This window comes from Equus caballus, chromosome 27, assembly GCF_041296265.1.
Source record: "Equus caballus isolate H_3958 breed thoroughbred chromosome 27, TB-T2T, whole genome shotgun sequence".
In the NCBI taxonomy this organism is placed as follows: domain Eukaryota; kingdom Metazoa; phylum Chordata; class Mammalia; order Perissodactyla; family Equidae; genus Equus; species Equus caballus.
Window position 1 is genome coordinate 41793130 of NC_091710.1, and position 18877 is coordinate 41812006.

The 18877-nt window shown below is 40.7% G+C and overlaps 1 protein-coding gene and 1 non-coding gene across 2 annotated transcripts in view; both read right to left on the minus strand.

The window, feature by feature from the left end:
- Positions 1-16389, minus strand: part of FAM149A (family with sequence similarity 149 member A) — a 54780-nt gene extending 38391 nt beyond the window's left edge. Inside the window, exon 1 of the mRNA XM_023630574.2 lies at positions 15181-16389. Within this exon, the coding sequence (XP_023486342.1) occupies positions 15181-15851 (671 nt within the window). The 5' untranslated portion in view covers positions 15852-16389. The remainder of the gene's footprint in view (positions 1-15180) is intronic.
- LOC111770980 (small nucleolar RNA SNORA31) lies at positions 2352-2483 on the minus strand. The gene has a single exon (XR_002804481.1). It is a non-coding gene; the product is annotated as a small nucleolar RNA SNORA31 (small nucleolar RNA).
- Positions 16390-18877: the final 2488 nt, after the last annotated feature.

An 18877-nucleotide genomic window follows, 5' to 3' on the forward strand; every position in this document is an offset into this window, starting at 1 on the left:
CTGAGGCAGCATCCCACATGCCACAACTAGAAGGACCCACAATGAAGAATATGCAACTATGTACTGGGGGGCTTTGGGGAGAAAAAGGAAAAAATAAAATCTTTAAAAAAAAAACTTATTTTCTTCTTGTTCTTTATTGGCCTAACAAAAAACAGTTTCTTGCAAATAATATCATCAACAATGTATTTGATTATGTATGCTTATTATACATCTTATGCATATGTGCATATATATATCTTATATATGCTTTTATATAAGTGAAATAAATGACAGCAATGACACAAGGCACAGATGGGAGTTATTATGACTATTTTGTTATTATTAGGTACTCACACTACTCATGAAATGGTATAACAGACTTGAAAATGGATCTGGATTAGTTGTAAATGTGTATTGTAAACTCTAGGACAACCACTAAAAAAAGTAAAATATATATACATATATATAATTGATATGCAAAGAAAGGAGAGAAAATGGAATCATAGAAAATATTCAATTAAAACCACAAAAGGTAGAAAAATTGTTGAAGACAAAATAGTATTAAAGAGCAAGGGCAAGAAATAGAAAATAGTAACAAATATGGTAGCTACTAATCCAACTATATCAAATAGTCATTTTGAATGCCAGTGGTCTAAATGCACCAATTAAAAGACAGGGATTGTCAAAGTGCATCAAAAAATCAAGACCCAACTATATGTTGTCTACAAGAAAACCTCTTTAAATATGAAGATGTGTAGATTTAAAGTAAATGGATGGCAAAAGATAGACCATACTAACACTAATCAAAAGAAAGCAGGTATAGCTCTGTTAATTTTAAACAGAGCAGACTTCAAAGCAAGGAAACTCATCAGGGATAAAAAAGAGCATTACATAACGATAAAGGGGTTAATTCTCCAAGAAGACATAACAATCTTCAATGTGCATGCACCTAAGAACACAGCATCAAAATAAGTAACCCTAACCCTAACCCTAACTCTAAGTAAAGCAAAAACTGATAGAACTGCAAGGACTGATGGATGCATCCACTATTTTAGTTGGAGACTTCAACACCCGTCTATCAAAAATGAATAGTTCTGGCAAGTAGAAAATGAGTAAGGACATGGGTAAACCCAACACCACCACCAATCAAGTGGATATAATTGACACCTATAGACTAAAGAATAAAACAATTCTAATGAATAAGAAAGCATTGTATCATAGTTTAACTGGTAACGTTTTTCTTTTTAGTGGAATGGAAAATAATAGTGTAGCTTTAATCAATCGCATTGTAGATTCAGTGAAATTCAGTAACTCCTGATTTTGAAATATAGTCTTTTTCAGTATTGATGGCTTAATTTGCTGAAATGGATAATAGATCTGCAAGGATTTGCCCTTTATTAAAAAGCAGCATAAACTAGAAAATCATACTGTACCAGGGTAATTTGTCAAAGGATTAACATTCCTGGTTCTTTGCTGTGGAAATACTATGTTTACCTGTGTTTCTAAGCCTTAAACTGTAACTATTTAGGTTTTTGTCTTCCAACCTTTTACACAGATAATAACCTAGGAAGAGAAGCTAAATTCAACTCAAAAACAAATTCCAAAGGACTTCCTATCCAACAGTTAATTACAATTACAGGGCCTTACAAAGCTGTTTTGGGGTAATGAAAAACCTTCCAGTAAATAGTCTCTGCATTAACTAAGTTCTTAATTTTAACATAATGTAATCTACCAATCTTTTCTTTCTGCTTAGCATTTTTTTGTCCTATTTAAGAGATCTTTGCCTATCCCCAATATCCCCATCTCCTATATTTTCTTCTAGAAGCTTCACAGGTTTTCTTTCCATATTTAGATCTACAAGTCACTGGAAATTTTTCTGCATGAAATGTGACATAGGTGATTAAGTTTCTTTTATTTCTTTAAGGATACACAATTGATTCTGCACTATTTGTTGAAAAGACCATCTTTTCACCATTATCTGCAATGCCAGCTTTGCAACAAACATCCATATACTTACAGGTCTATTTCTGTAAGTACTGGCCTACTTGTCTATCTTTGCATCGGTAACACACTGTCTTATTTACTGTAACTTTATAATAAATTTGATAGCCTTTAGAGTAATTATCGTGTTGTTCAATTTTTTCTACGTATCTTCTATTAATTGTTGTGAAAGTTATGTTAAAATCTTCCACAATGATTTTGGATTTGCTTATTTCTTCTTTGAGCTCTGTCAGTTGTTGTAGATACAGATAGACACATAATTTCTTCGTAAACTCAAATTTTAGATTCTTTTTCTGGAGTCAAATAGGCTCTTCACTGTTCACGAGGTTATTTCTGAGTTGTAAACTTATCTCCTCCTCATGTATGGTAATCCCTATCTTCCCCCATTCAATCTTGGCTGCCACAATCAGACAGAAAGCACGAGAACACTTTTTTCTTGCATCTGTGGTAGAAACCTGAACAGCAGATATTAACTGTTCCAGGTCTGTCAAAAATAGATGCATCTTTATATATTTTTGGAACTATGTTATTGATGCCTCTATATTTAGAATTTTCCTATCTTCTAATTAATTGGCCCTTTCGTTTTAATAAAATGGCCCCTGTTACCTCCACTAATGCTTCTGATTTTAAAGTCTACTTGATTTGATATTATTAGAGCTAAGCAGCTTTCCTTTCATTAGAATTTGCACATACAAACACTTCACCCATACATTTGTATTCAACATTTCTGTATTCTTACATTTAAACTGTGTCTTTGATAACATGTAGTTGCTTACAGCTTAAATTCAGAGGGGATTAAATTTGTATAGCAAACTGGGCTGAGGGCTGTGGCAATCCCAAATCACCTTGATCCAATCAGGAATTAAGAAGATCGAAATCTAGGTCTCAGTCCCTGTGAGGCCGGTCTGTTTCCAGTTTCCCCTTACTCCTGCGTGTTGTTTTTATTTACTGTCCTGCTTTTTCAGTTGAACTCAGGTGGTGGTTTGTCTGAAACAATCTTATTTGCCATTGTAGGGAGTAGAACTAAGGAAATCTTTGTAGTGAAATACTGCACAACGTTTGATATAAATCACCATTCATCTCCCAAGGGAATCATTGGTAAAAAACACATTTTTTCCCTGATGCGTTAATGCAAGAATAATTCACTAATTCTTTATGGCGAAAACAGGGTTGCATCCTGCTTCATGGTCAGCTTCAGGCAAAAACAGTGGTTTCCAACAAGTATATGGATCAGAAGTGTCTTTGGAGTACCCACACACGAGATGGTAAACTCAAAGTGTCAGTATTAAGGAAATGAATTCCCCAGTGAAAAGCCATCTTGGCCTTGCATTTTTGGCATATTCAGCAAGGACATGCAGAAGTATAAAAGACCCATGGGGAACTGTCTCCCTCCTCATTAATCCCATTTTCCCAAAGGTGAAGACAAGAAAATTGCCAATAACTCACAGAATCTTTTAAACTATATTAACTGACAAACACATTTGGACAAAAATAAGCCTTGAGCATCTTTTGAAAAATCAGGTAATAGCAATTCACAGCGTTTTCATGGCCAATTTTTTTGCAAGTTTGGGCAGGTCCTCCTTCCTAGTCTGTCTTATTCTGGAAGCTCCACTGAAAACTGTCCATCATGGGTGACCCTGCTGGTATTTGAAATATGGGTGGCAGAGCTTTCAGCATCACAGCAACATGCAGCTGCCACAGTATAACAGACAGACGGGTAGGCTGGTTCCCCGATCGGGAAATGAACCCAGGCCACCACAGTGAGCACGTCAGATCTTAACTACTAGACCAGCAGAGCTGACTGAGGTAACACATATCCACAGAGAAATGGGGTAAAAACAGCTCCAACTCCATTTCACTCCTGGGAACGAACGGCTGTAACAAGAACAAAATAGGTGATCTTTGAAGTATTGGGGAAGGGGCTGAACTTCTCCCACTAGACAGCTAGGGCTGCTACCTGTGTTAATGCTAACTCGATATCAGAATGCGCTAGCGTTGAACTCAGAGACACGGCCTATGGATACAAATATCTTTTATTTTCTAAAAGAACATTCTCCTACATAACTCTAATACTGTATTGTATCTAAGGAAATCAATAATAACTTCCTAAGACTATCTAATACTCATTCCGTTATTCACTCCACAATTGTCCCAAATGTCTTTTACAGCTATATTTTAAAATTAGCATCCAATCAAGATTCCACATTTTAAACTGTTCTCACATCTCTTTAGTCTATTTTAACCTAGGAAGAAAATGATTCTTCCATGTTTCCTCTGACCCCCCAATGACATTGACTGTTTAAAGGAGTGCAAACCATTTATCCTGTGGAATATACTATGTTTTAAATTTGTCTTATTGTTTTCTTACCAACAGTTTTATTTTAAACTCCTTTATAACATCTTTTTTAAATGTATAAATATCTTATCAGAAATTTTCTCACTTAATATGAAGATATAATAGGGACGAGTGAGCACTTAATGAAAGAAAAAGGAAAACAAGTATTGGCTATTTGGTTTTCCCTGGTAGGCGGGACAGGTGTGGTTCCAGCCAAGAGGTCAATGTCTCGGTAAGGTCACGGGGGTCGGCGTAAGTTGGCAGCACAGTTAACAGAGAATCCACAGAGAGAGATCGTAGGGGAGCTTAAGTCAAGTTCTCAGGAGCTTTGAGGGTTAAACCAAGAGCCAAATTGACTCATCAAGTCCAAGGTTATACTCCACGACAAGGTTAAGACACAGACAGAAGGATTAGAAGCAGAATTGTAATGAAGTCACAAGAGAGAACAGGGTAGAAAGACAACTGCTGGATAGCAGACAACAACACAAGGTTCATTTTTTCAGCCCAAAACTAGGTGGTGTGAATGTGTGAGGCAGCCTGTTATAACAGGCACAGTGCATGTTTGCGTATATTGGAATTTAGTAATTGACATCAATATTTCTTTTACATCTTGAATAGAGTGCCATGATTTCTTTCAATCTAATCCTGAAATGCTCCATTAAAAGAGACTTCATTATAAGGAACTGAAGTTAATGATTAATTTAAAAATGGTCACTTAATGAATCTTTAAAATAACAAGTATCTCATTATTAGATGTTTTTAGATCATCAAAATTACATGATTTATATCAGAAATCAACAGGCAAGAAAGATCCAAAATGTTAAATGTCATGTGAAAGAAATATACTCATTAAATAAACATGAATATAAGTCCCTGGGAGGATTACGGTTGTCAATATTTAATTATAAGCCTTCTTTTAAACCCTTAAGTGAAACATCTAATTAAAGAAATGTTAATGTGGAGCTATCTCTTTTCCCCTAGAAAGGGCCACATCTACTTGCTTCTTCTCCATCCTTTTCTAGTAAGACAAAGCTTGCTAATTATCTGCCTTACTAGGATGAATAAAATATTTGATTTGCTTTAAATATATACAAAATAATTTACAATAAACATATATATAATAAACTAGAAGAGAGTTGACAAAACTAATGCTTTCTTTTAAAGAAGTCATGCCTTTACGATAAAGTCCTCTGCTCTCTGTACTGCAAAATGGACAAAAGTAAGCTTTAAATTTGGTCTCCTCGTCAGGATTAACAGGAACTTTATTCTCAGAAAGATAGTTTTAGATTACTTATTAACATTATTTTTATTTATCAAATTTATTTTTACTGGAAAGAGTATAATTTCTTAGAGTAAATTTGTCCCAGGAAAAATACCACCAATTGGCTTAGAAGTACATTTTAGCCCTCATTACCATCTTAAACAATTCGTTAAAAACACTTGGTTACACATATGTGTGGATGATATACATTGACTGCCTGGATTTGAATCTCACACTTTCCACATATCGCCATGTGCAACTAGACAATTTTTTTCCCTTTATAAGCCTCAATTTATGCATCTGTAAAATGGAAATAATATTCTGACTTTGCAGGTTTGTTTTGGAAATTCATATAATGTCTGTGGAACATGCAGCATTTGGTATCTCGTAGACTTGGAAATATTAGTTGTTATTTCAAATGCCGAGAACCTTGACTTTGCCAAATACTACATATTTGAGCAATGTTCACATCAACCTGCGAGACACGCTTACAAAAAATGCTAAAACTAGTAAGGAAGACCAAGGTCTGACTGATACAGACCTTTTCTTGAGAAGATATCATCTGCTTCTTTAAAATATACTTCATATACTAAAGTTAAATTCTCTAGGACCTATTTTTATGCATTAATTTAGCAATGAAATTACTCTTTTTTTTAGGGGGTGGGGTTCATTTTATTCAATGTACTGTTAATTCAACTGGATTGTGAAAAGTTCTGCATATACATGAATGGTTTCTAAGACTTCACTGCTTGATGTTAGGAATTTGAATGAAATGTTTCATTTTTAAATAAATCCCTATTTTAACCTTCTGTGCACCTAGTGACATTCTCTGAAATATAATTATTAGCATTAAAAGCCTGATATAAATCATCAGTTTCCAAGGTGGGGTTTGTCCTCATCCTCGTTATTGGCATTACAATACATTTAAGATGACAATGACCAGAAGAATATATGTGTATATATGCATAGGAGAACATTTAATTTAGTTCAACTTAGCCTTAATAATCTGTTTATTAAACAACAGTAGGGAAAGTCAGCTTGACCGTTTTTCTTGTCATTGCCAAAATCTATCAGCTTCTTTTCCAAGTTCACAACTGGATATTTAAATCATTTCAAAGGCTTTATTTAGTTTCTGTGCTTTCTTAAGAATGTGTCTTCATTGACTTTTTCTCTCAAGAATGAAGGGGCAAGTTTTGAATGTTTTCAATACGTATTTAGTGGATAGCATTTATTGGTTTATATATAATACCAGTATTCCTAGGCCCAAAAAACATTCAGATAATTTTTGCTACAAAGCAACATTGTTGCTTATGGATTGGAAAATTATTCAAATCCAAAGAGGTACATGATTGGCTGTTGTTGAATGAAACAAATATCTGCACTGCACTGATGAGGGAAAACAAAAAAGAGCATTTTGTGCATGTGAAGGATTTGTGGCAGAGAATTTTTCAGTGTTAACTCATACTCTTCCCTAGTGTTTTCTTCTCCTTTGTCCCTTCCCACATTGAGTAATCCAAGCCTTGTTTGCCTTTTGCTTCAGAGAACAGAGAATGCCATAGGTTTTTTTCCCATTGATTTTTACGAGGTTTTTTTAAGCCTAAACCTACAAGATTGGCATGAATTTTTAGCATAGGAAAAGATCTAGGAAGAAACACCTATCAGGGAAGTTCTTCCCAACCCTCAGAAGGGAAACGGATTCCCTGAAATGGGGAGATTCTGCAGGCTCAGATTTCCTATGCTGAGAAAGAGAATCTCAGGGAGGTGAGGTCAGGGAATAAGCAGGTGAGACTGGAGGGGACCGACAAATCGAAATAGTCCATCCGGGACACTGCACCCTACGGAAGGCGCCCGGCCGGAGGTCGACTGGGGGCTGAAATCTAGCCAGCCCTTCACGTGGTGTGCACCACGGCGCACTAATGAGCCTCCTTCAAGAAGGAGCGTCTTTTCCCATTCCCATGGGCTGGTGGGGCCCTGAATCAGGCATTCAGCACCAGGGAGTTCCTAGAGGATGTCTTCTGGGAAACTGTGATTCAGAGGTACCAAATTCAAATCGCCGGTGAGCTAGATGAGGTGGAGGTTGACCTAAGATATGTCTGTGGGGTAAGGGATCAGAGGAGACCGGTGCCCTGATCCTTCAGTAGAGCCTGGGTAAGGTGGCAGGATCTCAGAGAAAAGAAACCCACGTCAGCCCCCCAAAATGAAGCTTAAACCTAAGACAAGGATGGGAGAAATCCCAGATAACTGAGTTTGAGTTTCTTCCACTTTGGTAGAACATGAACTTCAAATGGAAATTAAACTTAAAATCTGGAAAGTTTCCTCATGGAGCATAAGATCACTGCCCTTATTATGACATGATTCCTTCCTATGCAGTTCAGAAGGGATTAATACAGCATGATCATCTGTGCGTCTTAAGCAAGGGACTCTTCCTAAAGATAGACTGCAGACTGGCAGCGAGAGAAGAGAGCATGTCCTTTCTGTAAATTTCCTGTCAAAAGTTCATTTTCATTTGGAAATTATCTGTATTTGCATCTTATCCCTTATGAGGAAATTGTCATTAAGGGTTGTGAATGAATTATGAGAATTACGATGGGACATAGCTATAGGCCTTGTTGTTAGTGCCGTCAAGTGGATTCAGACTCCTAGCAATCCTGTGGACAGCAGAGCGGAACCCTGCCTGGTCTTTTTGCGCCATCTTCTCACCTTCCAGCGCTGTATCAGACAGCACTCCGCTGCTGTTCATAGGGTTTTCGTGGACAATTTTTCAGAAGCGGGTGACCAGATCCTTCTTCCTAGTCTGTTTTAGGCTGGAGGCTCCGCTGAAACCTCTCCACCACAGGTGACCCTGATGGTATTTGAAACGGTGTCACAGCTTTCAGCATCACAGCAACATGCAGCTGCCACAGGATGACCACTGACAGACCAGTGGGGTGGTTCCCTGATGGGGAAATGAACCCAGGCCGTGGTGGTGAAAACACTGGGTCGTAACCACTGGACCACCAGGGCTGGCTGCCATTAGCTCAAAAAAAAGCACTAACAAGAATGTGAAACTCCCTCCTTTTGAGCAGTGGATTCTTGGCCCCAGGTTGCATCCCCACGGCCGTGGCTCCCAAAAGCACTGTGAATAGAGTATATTCTCAACTCTAGAACAATTTCAACTCATTTGAACAATTTAAAGAATCTCATCTTTCATCAGGGGATACTATTTGAGTATTGCTTAGCCCTGTATTTTAAGGAGAGTAAAAAGATAGTGCAACCATTTGGCCAGTTTTTTCTCTCTTGGTGTCCTGAAGTTTCTCGCTCACCGTGGTCTAGAGGTATCCAGGTAAAGTATGCCTCAGCGCTTCTCAAACTAGTGTGCAGAATCAGACCATTTAAAAAATTTTTTTCCAATTCGCTGTGGATAAATAATTTTTAAAGTATAAATAAATCACTAGAAAATAAAATAGATAAAAAGATGCACAAAATACAAATTCAAATGTTTTATTATCAGTCAATAGACAGAAAGTTGCTTTATCAATTGCCTTAAAAGTTTCTAAATGCTTATTCTCACCTTCTGTACTTATCTCATCTTGGGCTAGTAACAAGTAACTAGTAATTGCTAAACACACGTTGAGAAGCACTGGTTTAACACAGAGAGGAGATACCTCTAATTTTAGAAGATCTGAAAACAGCAACAAAAATAAAGAACACTACATATCTTGCATAGTATGTAATGTAATGTGTTATATAATTTGTAATTGCTGTGTATATTCACCATCAACTGTACACAGAAGGCTGCCGTATTTATATTTCCAGTCTTTAGCTTTCTTCCAAATTCCATGTGAGAATGTCCAGCTCTCTGCCTGACACCTTCTCAGATGTTTTCCTAAGACTTCAACTCAATATGTACCCCAAAGTGAATTCCTCATCCACCCGGCAAACCCACTTCTAGGTTCCCCACTTTAGTGATGGCATTTTCCTTGCAGTCACATACAGTTGTCTTCAGCTCTCCCTCTCGCTTCCTTCAACCTCACCAAGATGTTGCCTAGATCATCCCGGTATCTCCATTTTTATCAGCTTTATTCCTAGGCCCCTACCTCTCATGTGCTTTATTGCTAGAGCCTTCCTCCTATTTCTCTGCATTTACTCTCTCCTGTGCATTAGTTTAATCCGTCTGAAGCTCAACCCTGGTCATACCAATTCCCTGCCTAAAACCATTTACTGGCTTTTCCACTGTTTACTAAACAGGGTCTGGCGTCCAAGGCTCTCCCAGTTTTCTCTTAATCCCCTCACAAACACTGTGCTTCTGACAATCTGAATTCCTCATACGACATGCAGCTGTGTACGTCCAGGCTTTTGCTCACGTGGTTCTAGTCTCCTGAAATGTCCTCCTGGAGCCAATCTCGGTGTGCCCCAATTTGACACATTCTTTAGGACCCAAATCCCTAAGGCCCCCTCTCTTTCCATAATCTATGGACACCTTCTTCTCTAATTGTGTGCTCACGGCAATTTGTCTGAAACCTCTCCTGGATTGTTCATCTGATTTTCCCTACTATCTGATGACAAGACCCATTTCCAATTCTTGCTCTGATTATTCAAAAAGTCCAGCTCCATCTGGGTTTTGGATGGAATAGATATTTTATAAATACAGGCTAACAATGAATGTTTGGAAAATAATGTATTAACCTTTCCCGCAGGTCATAGCAATAAACTGTACTTTGTACAAAGGATGCTGATTGTGGGTGATAAATAAAATAAAAATGTATTTAGAATAATGAGAATTATAAACTAATAGTAGTAGCTATTTTTGAGGGAGCTTATGTACCAGCCACCATTAGAGAGAAGTTTTTATATATTATCTCTTTTACTGTTTACAATATCTCTTTGAATAGGTGTTACTATTAATTCTCATTTCATGGGTAAGAAAGTGAGGCTTTAAGACGTTAAGTAAGGTACTCAAGGTGAATATTGAATTGATATTCTATTCTTAATATTCTCAGAAAAATTATTAAGTGGGATTTGAGTAAAAATCAATCTGACTTCACACCTGTGCTCTAAAAACTATACTAATTTAAATTAGCTACTACAATTTCAGAACTTGGATTCAAATCCTACATCATAGGATTGTGGTTATGGACCTGGCACATATCAAGTGTTATATACATGTTAGCTATTACACTAAAAATATTCAAAATGTTCTTTAAATACACAGCAAAACATACAACTATTACCTCAAATATAATTTTTGAGATTTTAAATATAATAGAGAAAATAATTTAAATTTTAAAAAGCGATTGCAAGGCTCGCCCCTATGGCCAAGTGGTTACATTCGGCATGCTCCACTTTGGTGACCCAGGTTCAGTTCCCGGGTGCAGACCTACACCACTCATCAGTGGCCATGCTGTGGTGGTGGCTCACATACAAAAAGAGGAAGACTGGCGACAGATGTTAGCTCAGGACGAATCTTCCTCAGCAAAAATGAAAAAGATTGACAACAGATATTAGCTCAGGGTGAATCTTCCTCAGCAAAAAAAAAAAACTATTGCATAAGTCAGTAATAACAAAATTGTTTTCTTGGGTTTCAGCAAATGTTAGACAGGGACAACCAAGTCAAGTTTATTACTATTTTTAATGAAAGTAATGGTCATATGACTGTAACAGAAAGTACAGTCACAAGCTGCATAATGACCTTTCGGTCAATGACAGACCACATATGTGACAGTAGTCCCATAAGATGAGGCGCATATAGCCTGGGTGTGTAGGAAGCTATACCATCTAGGTTTGCGTAAGTACACTCTGTGATGTGTGCACAATGACAAAATCACCTAATGATGCATTTCTCAGAACGTATCCCCGTTGTTAAGCGACGCAGGACTGTAATAGTCATATAACAATTGTCTACTGAGCTCACCATTCATCCCTGTGGAAATGCAAAGTCCCAGCAGAAGGCATTACTAACTTTGGGAAAACTCCAAGACAACAAAACAAAAAGGTCCAAGACAACAATTATTCTTAAAGAAGGACATTTAAACTGCCTCTAGACTTTCACAAGATTAAAATCCATGAAAGCAGATTATATGAGGAAGAAAATATTGTCATTCATTCACCCAAAAATGTTATTAAATGCCTTTTGCAGGCATGTGTTCTCTTAAGGGTCATAGGACAGACAAAGAGTCTAAAAAGGATGTAAGGTGTGAAAATAAAACACAGGCCTACCAGGTGGGAACGGGCAAGGCTCTGCAAGGGGCGGCCCAGGGACGATTTGCAAGGCTGTTGATTATCCTGCATTGTCTCTAAAACTGAAAAATTAACAGTTCGATCCCAGAGTGGCAGACACATTTCTTCTAGGTATTGCACAGCAATCCGTGGTAATACTAATTAAGGCACCCTTTATCTTCTGTGAGTTGTGCACAGAAAATGATGAAAGATTAGAGTGTACTGAATTTGTTCTCTCAAATAATTGAAGTAAAAGATGCCATTTATTACAGTCATGTGATAAATACAAATGAATTATTTTTTCTGTCACTCTTTTCTTCATCTGGAATGTATCCTTTAATGAAACATTTTCAAATTTTACTTCTGTGCTAAGAAGCAGATAGCAATCAAAGATAATACTTTTAAAGCATTCCTCCATGTGTTAGGCACTTAAAACAGTAATTCAATTAATTTGTGGAACATCCCTGTGAGGAAAGTATTATTATCATCCTCATTTTAAGGAGGAAAACCTCCAGTTTGGAAAACTGAATAACCTGCCCAGAATTACACAGCTAGAAAACGGTTTGAGATTGGAATTCAACTCATCTGATTCCTGGGTCATCTCAGCTCTAGGCTGCCTCAGTAATGGCTGAATTGAGAGAGAAGACCCTGCATTCATGGTACTGCCAGCCAAGTTAACCAGCCCTGCAGGGAGCGGTGCAGTATTTCCACACTAACATGGCTTTAACAATGGAACCCATGCTAACAGCTACAACTCACGAAAGATGTAAGTACTTCCTGACCACATGAAGTTTACAATCTACCAACATTCACATACAGCAGTTTATCTGTCTGTCTACCTACCTTATCTACTGTTAGAAATTCTTATATTTCCAGAACAAACAGAATAACACCTTTTACAAAGTGATAATTGTGTAGTTCTGACCCGAAGTTCTCAAAGGAGATAGTGAAGAGGAATGGGTGGGATTGAAAAACAATGTAAATGAGGCACAAAGTATCAATGAAATGAACCCCACCTCTGCTTCAGATGTTGCAGCCACTACGCCCTGCGGAATGAAAAGGACAACCCCCGCCCCCCGCCCTTCCACAAGCCATTCATTTGTCTAATCCATGGGTCATAGATCAAAACTCATGTTGCTATATAGCATCTTAGTGGGGGAAAAAAAGGCTCTGAATTGAAAGAAAGTTTGCATATTTTCCCAGTCAAATTAATTTCATAATTTTCAGTGTTAACAAAAGCCAAGTAGAGAATCAGGTCAAATGTAAAGTGTGTGGGTTTTCTTCAAAAAAGTATAAACTGTGAATGAAGATTCTCCTTTGTAACTGAGTGTAGTGGTCTTAAAATTAGACTAACGTTTCTCAAAGATTTCTTTACCTGTGTCTTACATGTATCCACATTCTCTCTGCCTACTCTTTTTTTCTCTTATTCTTGCTTTAACCACTTCCCCATCTCTATGTCCCTGGGATTTAGAAAATTAAATATGCTATATTAATATTAATCAAGCAGGTTAATATTTAGTAGCAGCTATCTGCAAACTGGCAGGTGAGGTGGTAGTTGTATAATTTAAATCAATTGTTGAATGATGTTTGTTTATTCAATGTTATAAATAGCCACCCCAGAAATATAGAAGGGAAAAAAAATACTTCAAGGTAATTGGTCTATAGCATTGAAGGAAAAATCACCTTCGTATGTTCTTCCTTTGCCATTGTCCCTTGGTAAACTTTATGATTAAAAAAGGAATGATGTATGAAAGGAAGAGAATATGACTATTTGCATATGTAACAAAGAAAAATGGTGTACTCAGAGAGCTGTCTAATGTCCCACAAGGTGTACAAACACAGGTAATCAGAAAGATCCATGCATGTGATTTCTCATGGCAGTTATCTAAAATTCAGTGTGTGTACTTTCAGTAAAATTGGATACATTTGCTAATGCAGAATAGTCACGTCTATAAGTAAAGCCAAATATAGTGCTATTCAAAAAGCATCTGTTAAAAATTCTTGGACAATACAAACATGGACTCAGATGCTCACAAATGGAAACCAACACCAGTTCTTTCACTGGTCGTGCTGAATGTTTCACTGACTGTTTGTAAAAAGCACTAAGACTAGAGTTTAAGGTCAGTGTGTAGATCTGTTTGCACATAAAACATTAATTGCATAAACGTTAAGGACCAGTAGCCAATAACAAAGGTCTAATTCCTTAGGTATACATATTCTAGCCACTTATCCAAATGCAATTGATTTTCCTTAGGGAAAAAAATCTGTTGATTAATATATTTTGTAATATGATGTTTTAAATGAAAAGAAACAACTTATTATGTAACTGCTTATGTTAGCTCTGAGATGAATGTCACACAGTTTGTGAAAATGTAGTTAAATTATGAATGGGTTGGAATCAGTCTTGATAGAAAGTTCTCCGGTCTATTTTTTGGGGGACAGGGGGAGCTTCTGTGCTAGCAGGCCTGACTATTCTTCCTTCACAAGATTGCAAGGCAGAAATCTCCATCCTTGAATGGGCCCTTCTCGTCTGCCTTTGACCAGTCGCTATTGGTTTGTAGGATTCAGAAGGCTGAACATTTTTGAACTCACTTAAGAATGAGTTCTGAGAATAAGAATAAGACCATATGTTCTGCTCATTAAAAAATAAAATTCACCTTAATTCTAAAATACACATTTTACAAGGGGAATGTTTTCATCACTGCTCTTGGTGGCGAAAGGATAGTGTGTGTGTGTGTGTGTGTGTGTGTGTGTGTTGGAGGAAGTGCCCTCCAATTCTCCGTGAAAACGTTCCCACGAAGTCAGGCAAAGTTTCTGGAAGAACTCAGGAGGCATGGGGTATATAATCAGATGCGTCCTTAGCATTACAAATTTCGTTTGTGTCAGATGATGTTACGCATATGTAAATTAACTAGATGTCTCACAGAGAAAACCCATCTCACTTGGGATAAGAATTGGGGCTGATCCCGGAAAAGTGGGGAGGCACAGTGTCTCACTATTTCTTAAAATAGTAGCTGCCAACGTATGTATTGGGTCACCCTACACACCTGCCACATTCTGCATCAGAGAAAGGGACTTGAAGCCTCCTTTCAAAGTCCTTGAGACAACCAGACTGTCAGTGTCCACGCTTCAGCTAGAAGAGAAACAATTCTGTCCTTCTTTCCGTCATCATTCATGCCCTGCGTCATCTCCCCTCCCTCTCCGCTGGTAAACAGCAGAGGATTATCACATGTCACAGCGTATGTTTGAAAAGAACAGAAAGCCAAGGAACAAGGAGGACCCAGGAAAAATGCAAGCAGGACGCCCAGGGGAGTAGCTGGAAGTTATGGCAAATAGCGCGATTTTCTAAAGGCGGAGGGGTAGGGGTCCAGTGAAAGACAAGCGGTGCCCGGAGCGGGCCGCTACTCACGCTTCTCCGCCATCCTCCGAGTCGCCGTCCGAGGCCCACTCCTCGCCGATGTCGGGCAGGGTGAAGAACAGGGTCTTGGCGCCAGGCCCGGGGGGAATCCCAGCGCTGGGCTCTCGTTCTCCGGGGCCGGCCGAGCGGAGGTTCCTTGGGCTCGAGGCTAAACTGCCGCTGCCCGTGGCGCCCCCGATGGACGGCAGCGCCGCCCAGACCCCGCCAGGGCCCGGGGGCGGGCGCGCCAAGGCCACCAGGTGCGCGGGGGAGCCCCCGGCGCTGCAGCCACCGCCGGAAGGGGTCAGGGCTAGGGGCTGGGGTAGGGGCAGGGGCTGACCTTTGGTTACCCTCGGGCTACTGGGCAGCGAGACGAGGGTCCCTACTGCTTCTGCTGCGCGTCTCGCGACCGAGACCCTGGGGTAGGAGGCGGTGAGCAGAGGATGGAGCGGGACGGGCGCCCCCCGCGAGGCAGAAGGGGAGTGTGGCGCCAGGGCCGGGAAGAGGGTCAGGGTCGTGGCCGTGCTAAGCGAGCTGCCCGCCCCGGAGCCCGCGCGCCCTGCGCTGGCAGCGCCTCCCGAGTGGCTGGAGGAGGCGACCGGGGAGGGGACGGCCGGGGGCGCCGTCGAGGTCTTGAAGATTTTGGCAAAGAGAGACCCAAGGTCCAACACAGCGACCTTCATGTCCCAGCCTTGGAAGTGCTGTCCCCGCGGCTGCCCGTATTTGAAGATCCCCGGGAATCAGGCTGCAAGGCTCCATCCACCGCTGCTCCCAGGGATCGGACGGGGCCCCAGGCGGCGACGAGGGTCCTGGGGTCCCCGCATGCCGCGGAGCCTCGGCGGCCTTGGTGCGCTCTCGGCACGGAGGAGCCTCTCCCGCGCTCAGCCCCGCACCCCGTCGGACTGACCTTCCGCGAAGCCCAGGGCCGCCCGCAGGGTGCTCAGGCTGCAGAAGGCAGGAGGGATCGTGGCCACCCCTTGCGGGGAGCAGTTCCTGCCCTGTCCCCGTACTACCAGACCCCGAGGGCCAAAGGTCCCGGAGCCCACCGAGGTGACATGCTTCAACTGCCAGCGCCACCACGAGCGGAGGGCAGAGGTTTGGGCCTCCGCCGACGGCCCGGGAGGGCGCTGGCGGTTGCTAAGCTAAACAAAACCCCGGCTTAGCTCCGCGCTAATTGGGCCCCAGGCTGCAGCTAGGAGCTGCTTCCACGGCAGACTCTCTGGCTCCCCTCCTCATTGATTCCTACCTTAAAGGAACACTCTCCAATTTCTCCATCACCCTCAGAGCTTCACCAGACTCTCAGAGCTCTGGGCTGAGGGCTAGGAATTTGAACACAGCCCTGAGAAAGATAAGCCTGGTTCCAAAAGATCTGGAACTTATCCAGTCTGACAGACCAAATGTGCCAGGTCAGGGAGAGGGCCAGCTCTCTGATATGAGGGAAGGTTAATAAAAATTAAAGGTGTATTCAGGGGCGTCGACTTGAAACAACAGTGCCCACTCTTCCCACCTCGGGGCCATGTTCAAAGTGGGTCAATAAGATGACATAGGGCAACAGCAGCCAGAGCCTCAGCCGAGAACTTGGAAATAAGTTTGGGCTCTGATGGCTAAACGAGGAAAATTCACGTACTACAATGTGTGTGTTTAAACTCCTATTGGAGTGAATCAAGAGAGTTAATAACCAAAATGTTTGAGAACTCAAACTATAATCAGACTGGTTTGGATACAAACTCAAGGGCAGATATGAAATGTAAGAGTTTTTGTATTAAGTGGAATAAACTGCATTTTGCTAAATTTGAAGAAATGCATGTGAAGGAGAGTGCAGAGTGTTAATATCTGCAGGAGAGTGGTGTCAGTTTTGAGCAAAATTTTAAAAAAAGATATTGACAGGGTTTGTGCATTAATGTTGGGTGAGAGTTTCTGTTCTGGTCTAGGGAGGGAGGGCGAGGAGATGAATAGGTCTGATGGTGAATAAATTGACCGGCATTCATGATTATACACTTTCGTGTTTTACAAGTTATCAAACTGGATTCTGAGCCCCAGTAAGTTTCTGTGGTAATGCCAACTCTGCATCTTCTTGGAGACAGCTAAGCGGTCGTCTGCCTGAGGTAGCCACATTCTGTCATGGTCCCTTTTCTGCATCCAACTCCCACTCGTAAACATGTACTGGGCACTTTTCTACTACAAGGTTGGGTGGAGCACTGAGATGTAAAAAAGGAGATGTTCCCTTCCCACATGGTGGACTAATCAGCTTCATGTCACACGGTAAGTGTGGGGCAGCCATGACAGTCCCCATTAGCTTGAGGAAAGAACACATATGTGCGTAAGAGAAGTAAGAGACAAGGAGGATAACGGTCAGATTATAAAAGGCCTTGGATGTTAGGAGAGGGAAGAGCATGCAGTTGTCAGCATATAAAGCATCAGCACACAGTGAAGAATCAAAATGGGAGAAAGAGGGAATGAGTAACAGACGTATCTGAGAGCAGCAACGGAAACTAGAGGCAGACATTCAGGGTCAGATGAGGAAAGCCGTGCCAACTCCAGCATCATGTGAGGACAGCAGGCTGGGGCTGGACCATCAACGTTGCTCATCTTCTCATTGCTCCTCTTTCGTAGTAACGCATCTGGTAGCCTCAGAGGTCCAGAATGTTGGACCATTTTCATCCAGCACTCATCCAGGATTGCAAAGCTGTTTCCTAAAGATTTTTTGTTTGTTTCTTTCATAAGGATCTTGATTCTGATTCATAGAACAATTCGATCCTCAATACATTAGGTCATTCTCAATGCAAGTAGAGATCATTCTAGAGTATGCACTTTCAGTGTTTAAGCTGCTAATCATTTAATTAATTCTGAACATAAGTAATGTAATTTGCAGGGATAGGCAGCAAAGAAGAGCCATTGGCAAGTGAAGCCCGATCCAACTCACACACTCCCTTGGGAGCAGCACTGGTTCACTGCCACATCTCAGGGTTGCTGATTCTTCAGGCTTGGAAATCTGATAGAACTAGGATGGAGCCCCACTAGCCTGACTTATAAAATACTGATGCATAAACCTCAACTCAAATGTATTAACTAGTAGTTGTACAACCGTAGAGTTGTCCTCTGCTCTGTCCCTGGAGAGGAATTCCTGTTAAGATGAAATGAAGTTGAAAGACTGTTAGATGAGCATAGAATCAAAGCAAGGGGCTTGAGTCATATGGTTCATATCCAGGGAACATTAACCACAAGGGCCGATTGCCCTCCTCCTTCTTGGAAGAGCAACCCTACATAAGCAGTGGGGTGTTTCCCGACCTGTCTTTGGCTCTCTAACTTTAGATAACTCTGTGCTTCCATTACTAACTACTTCCCTTTTGTGCACACGATTTTCTTTAAGTATACGGATACCGTGACTAAGGCTACAAAGAATCTGCACACTTTTCGAGATCCCAGCCTGGAAAGTATTCTATCTCAAAAGTGTGTTTGCATGTGTCCTATCTGTGATGGGTTGACTAGTGTCCCTCAAAAAGATATATTTGAATCCTAACCCCCAGTTCTTGGGCATGGGACCTTTAAGGAAAGGTCATTAGGTTGGGCCCTAATCCAATATCACCACTGCACTCTTAAGAAGAGAGAAGTCTGGGGCTGGCCCCTTGGCCGAGTGGTTAAGTTCGAGCGCTCCGCTGCAAGCGGCCCAGTGTTTCGTTGGTTCGAATCCTGGGCGCGGACATGGCAC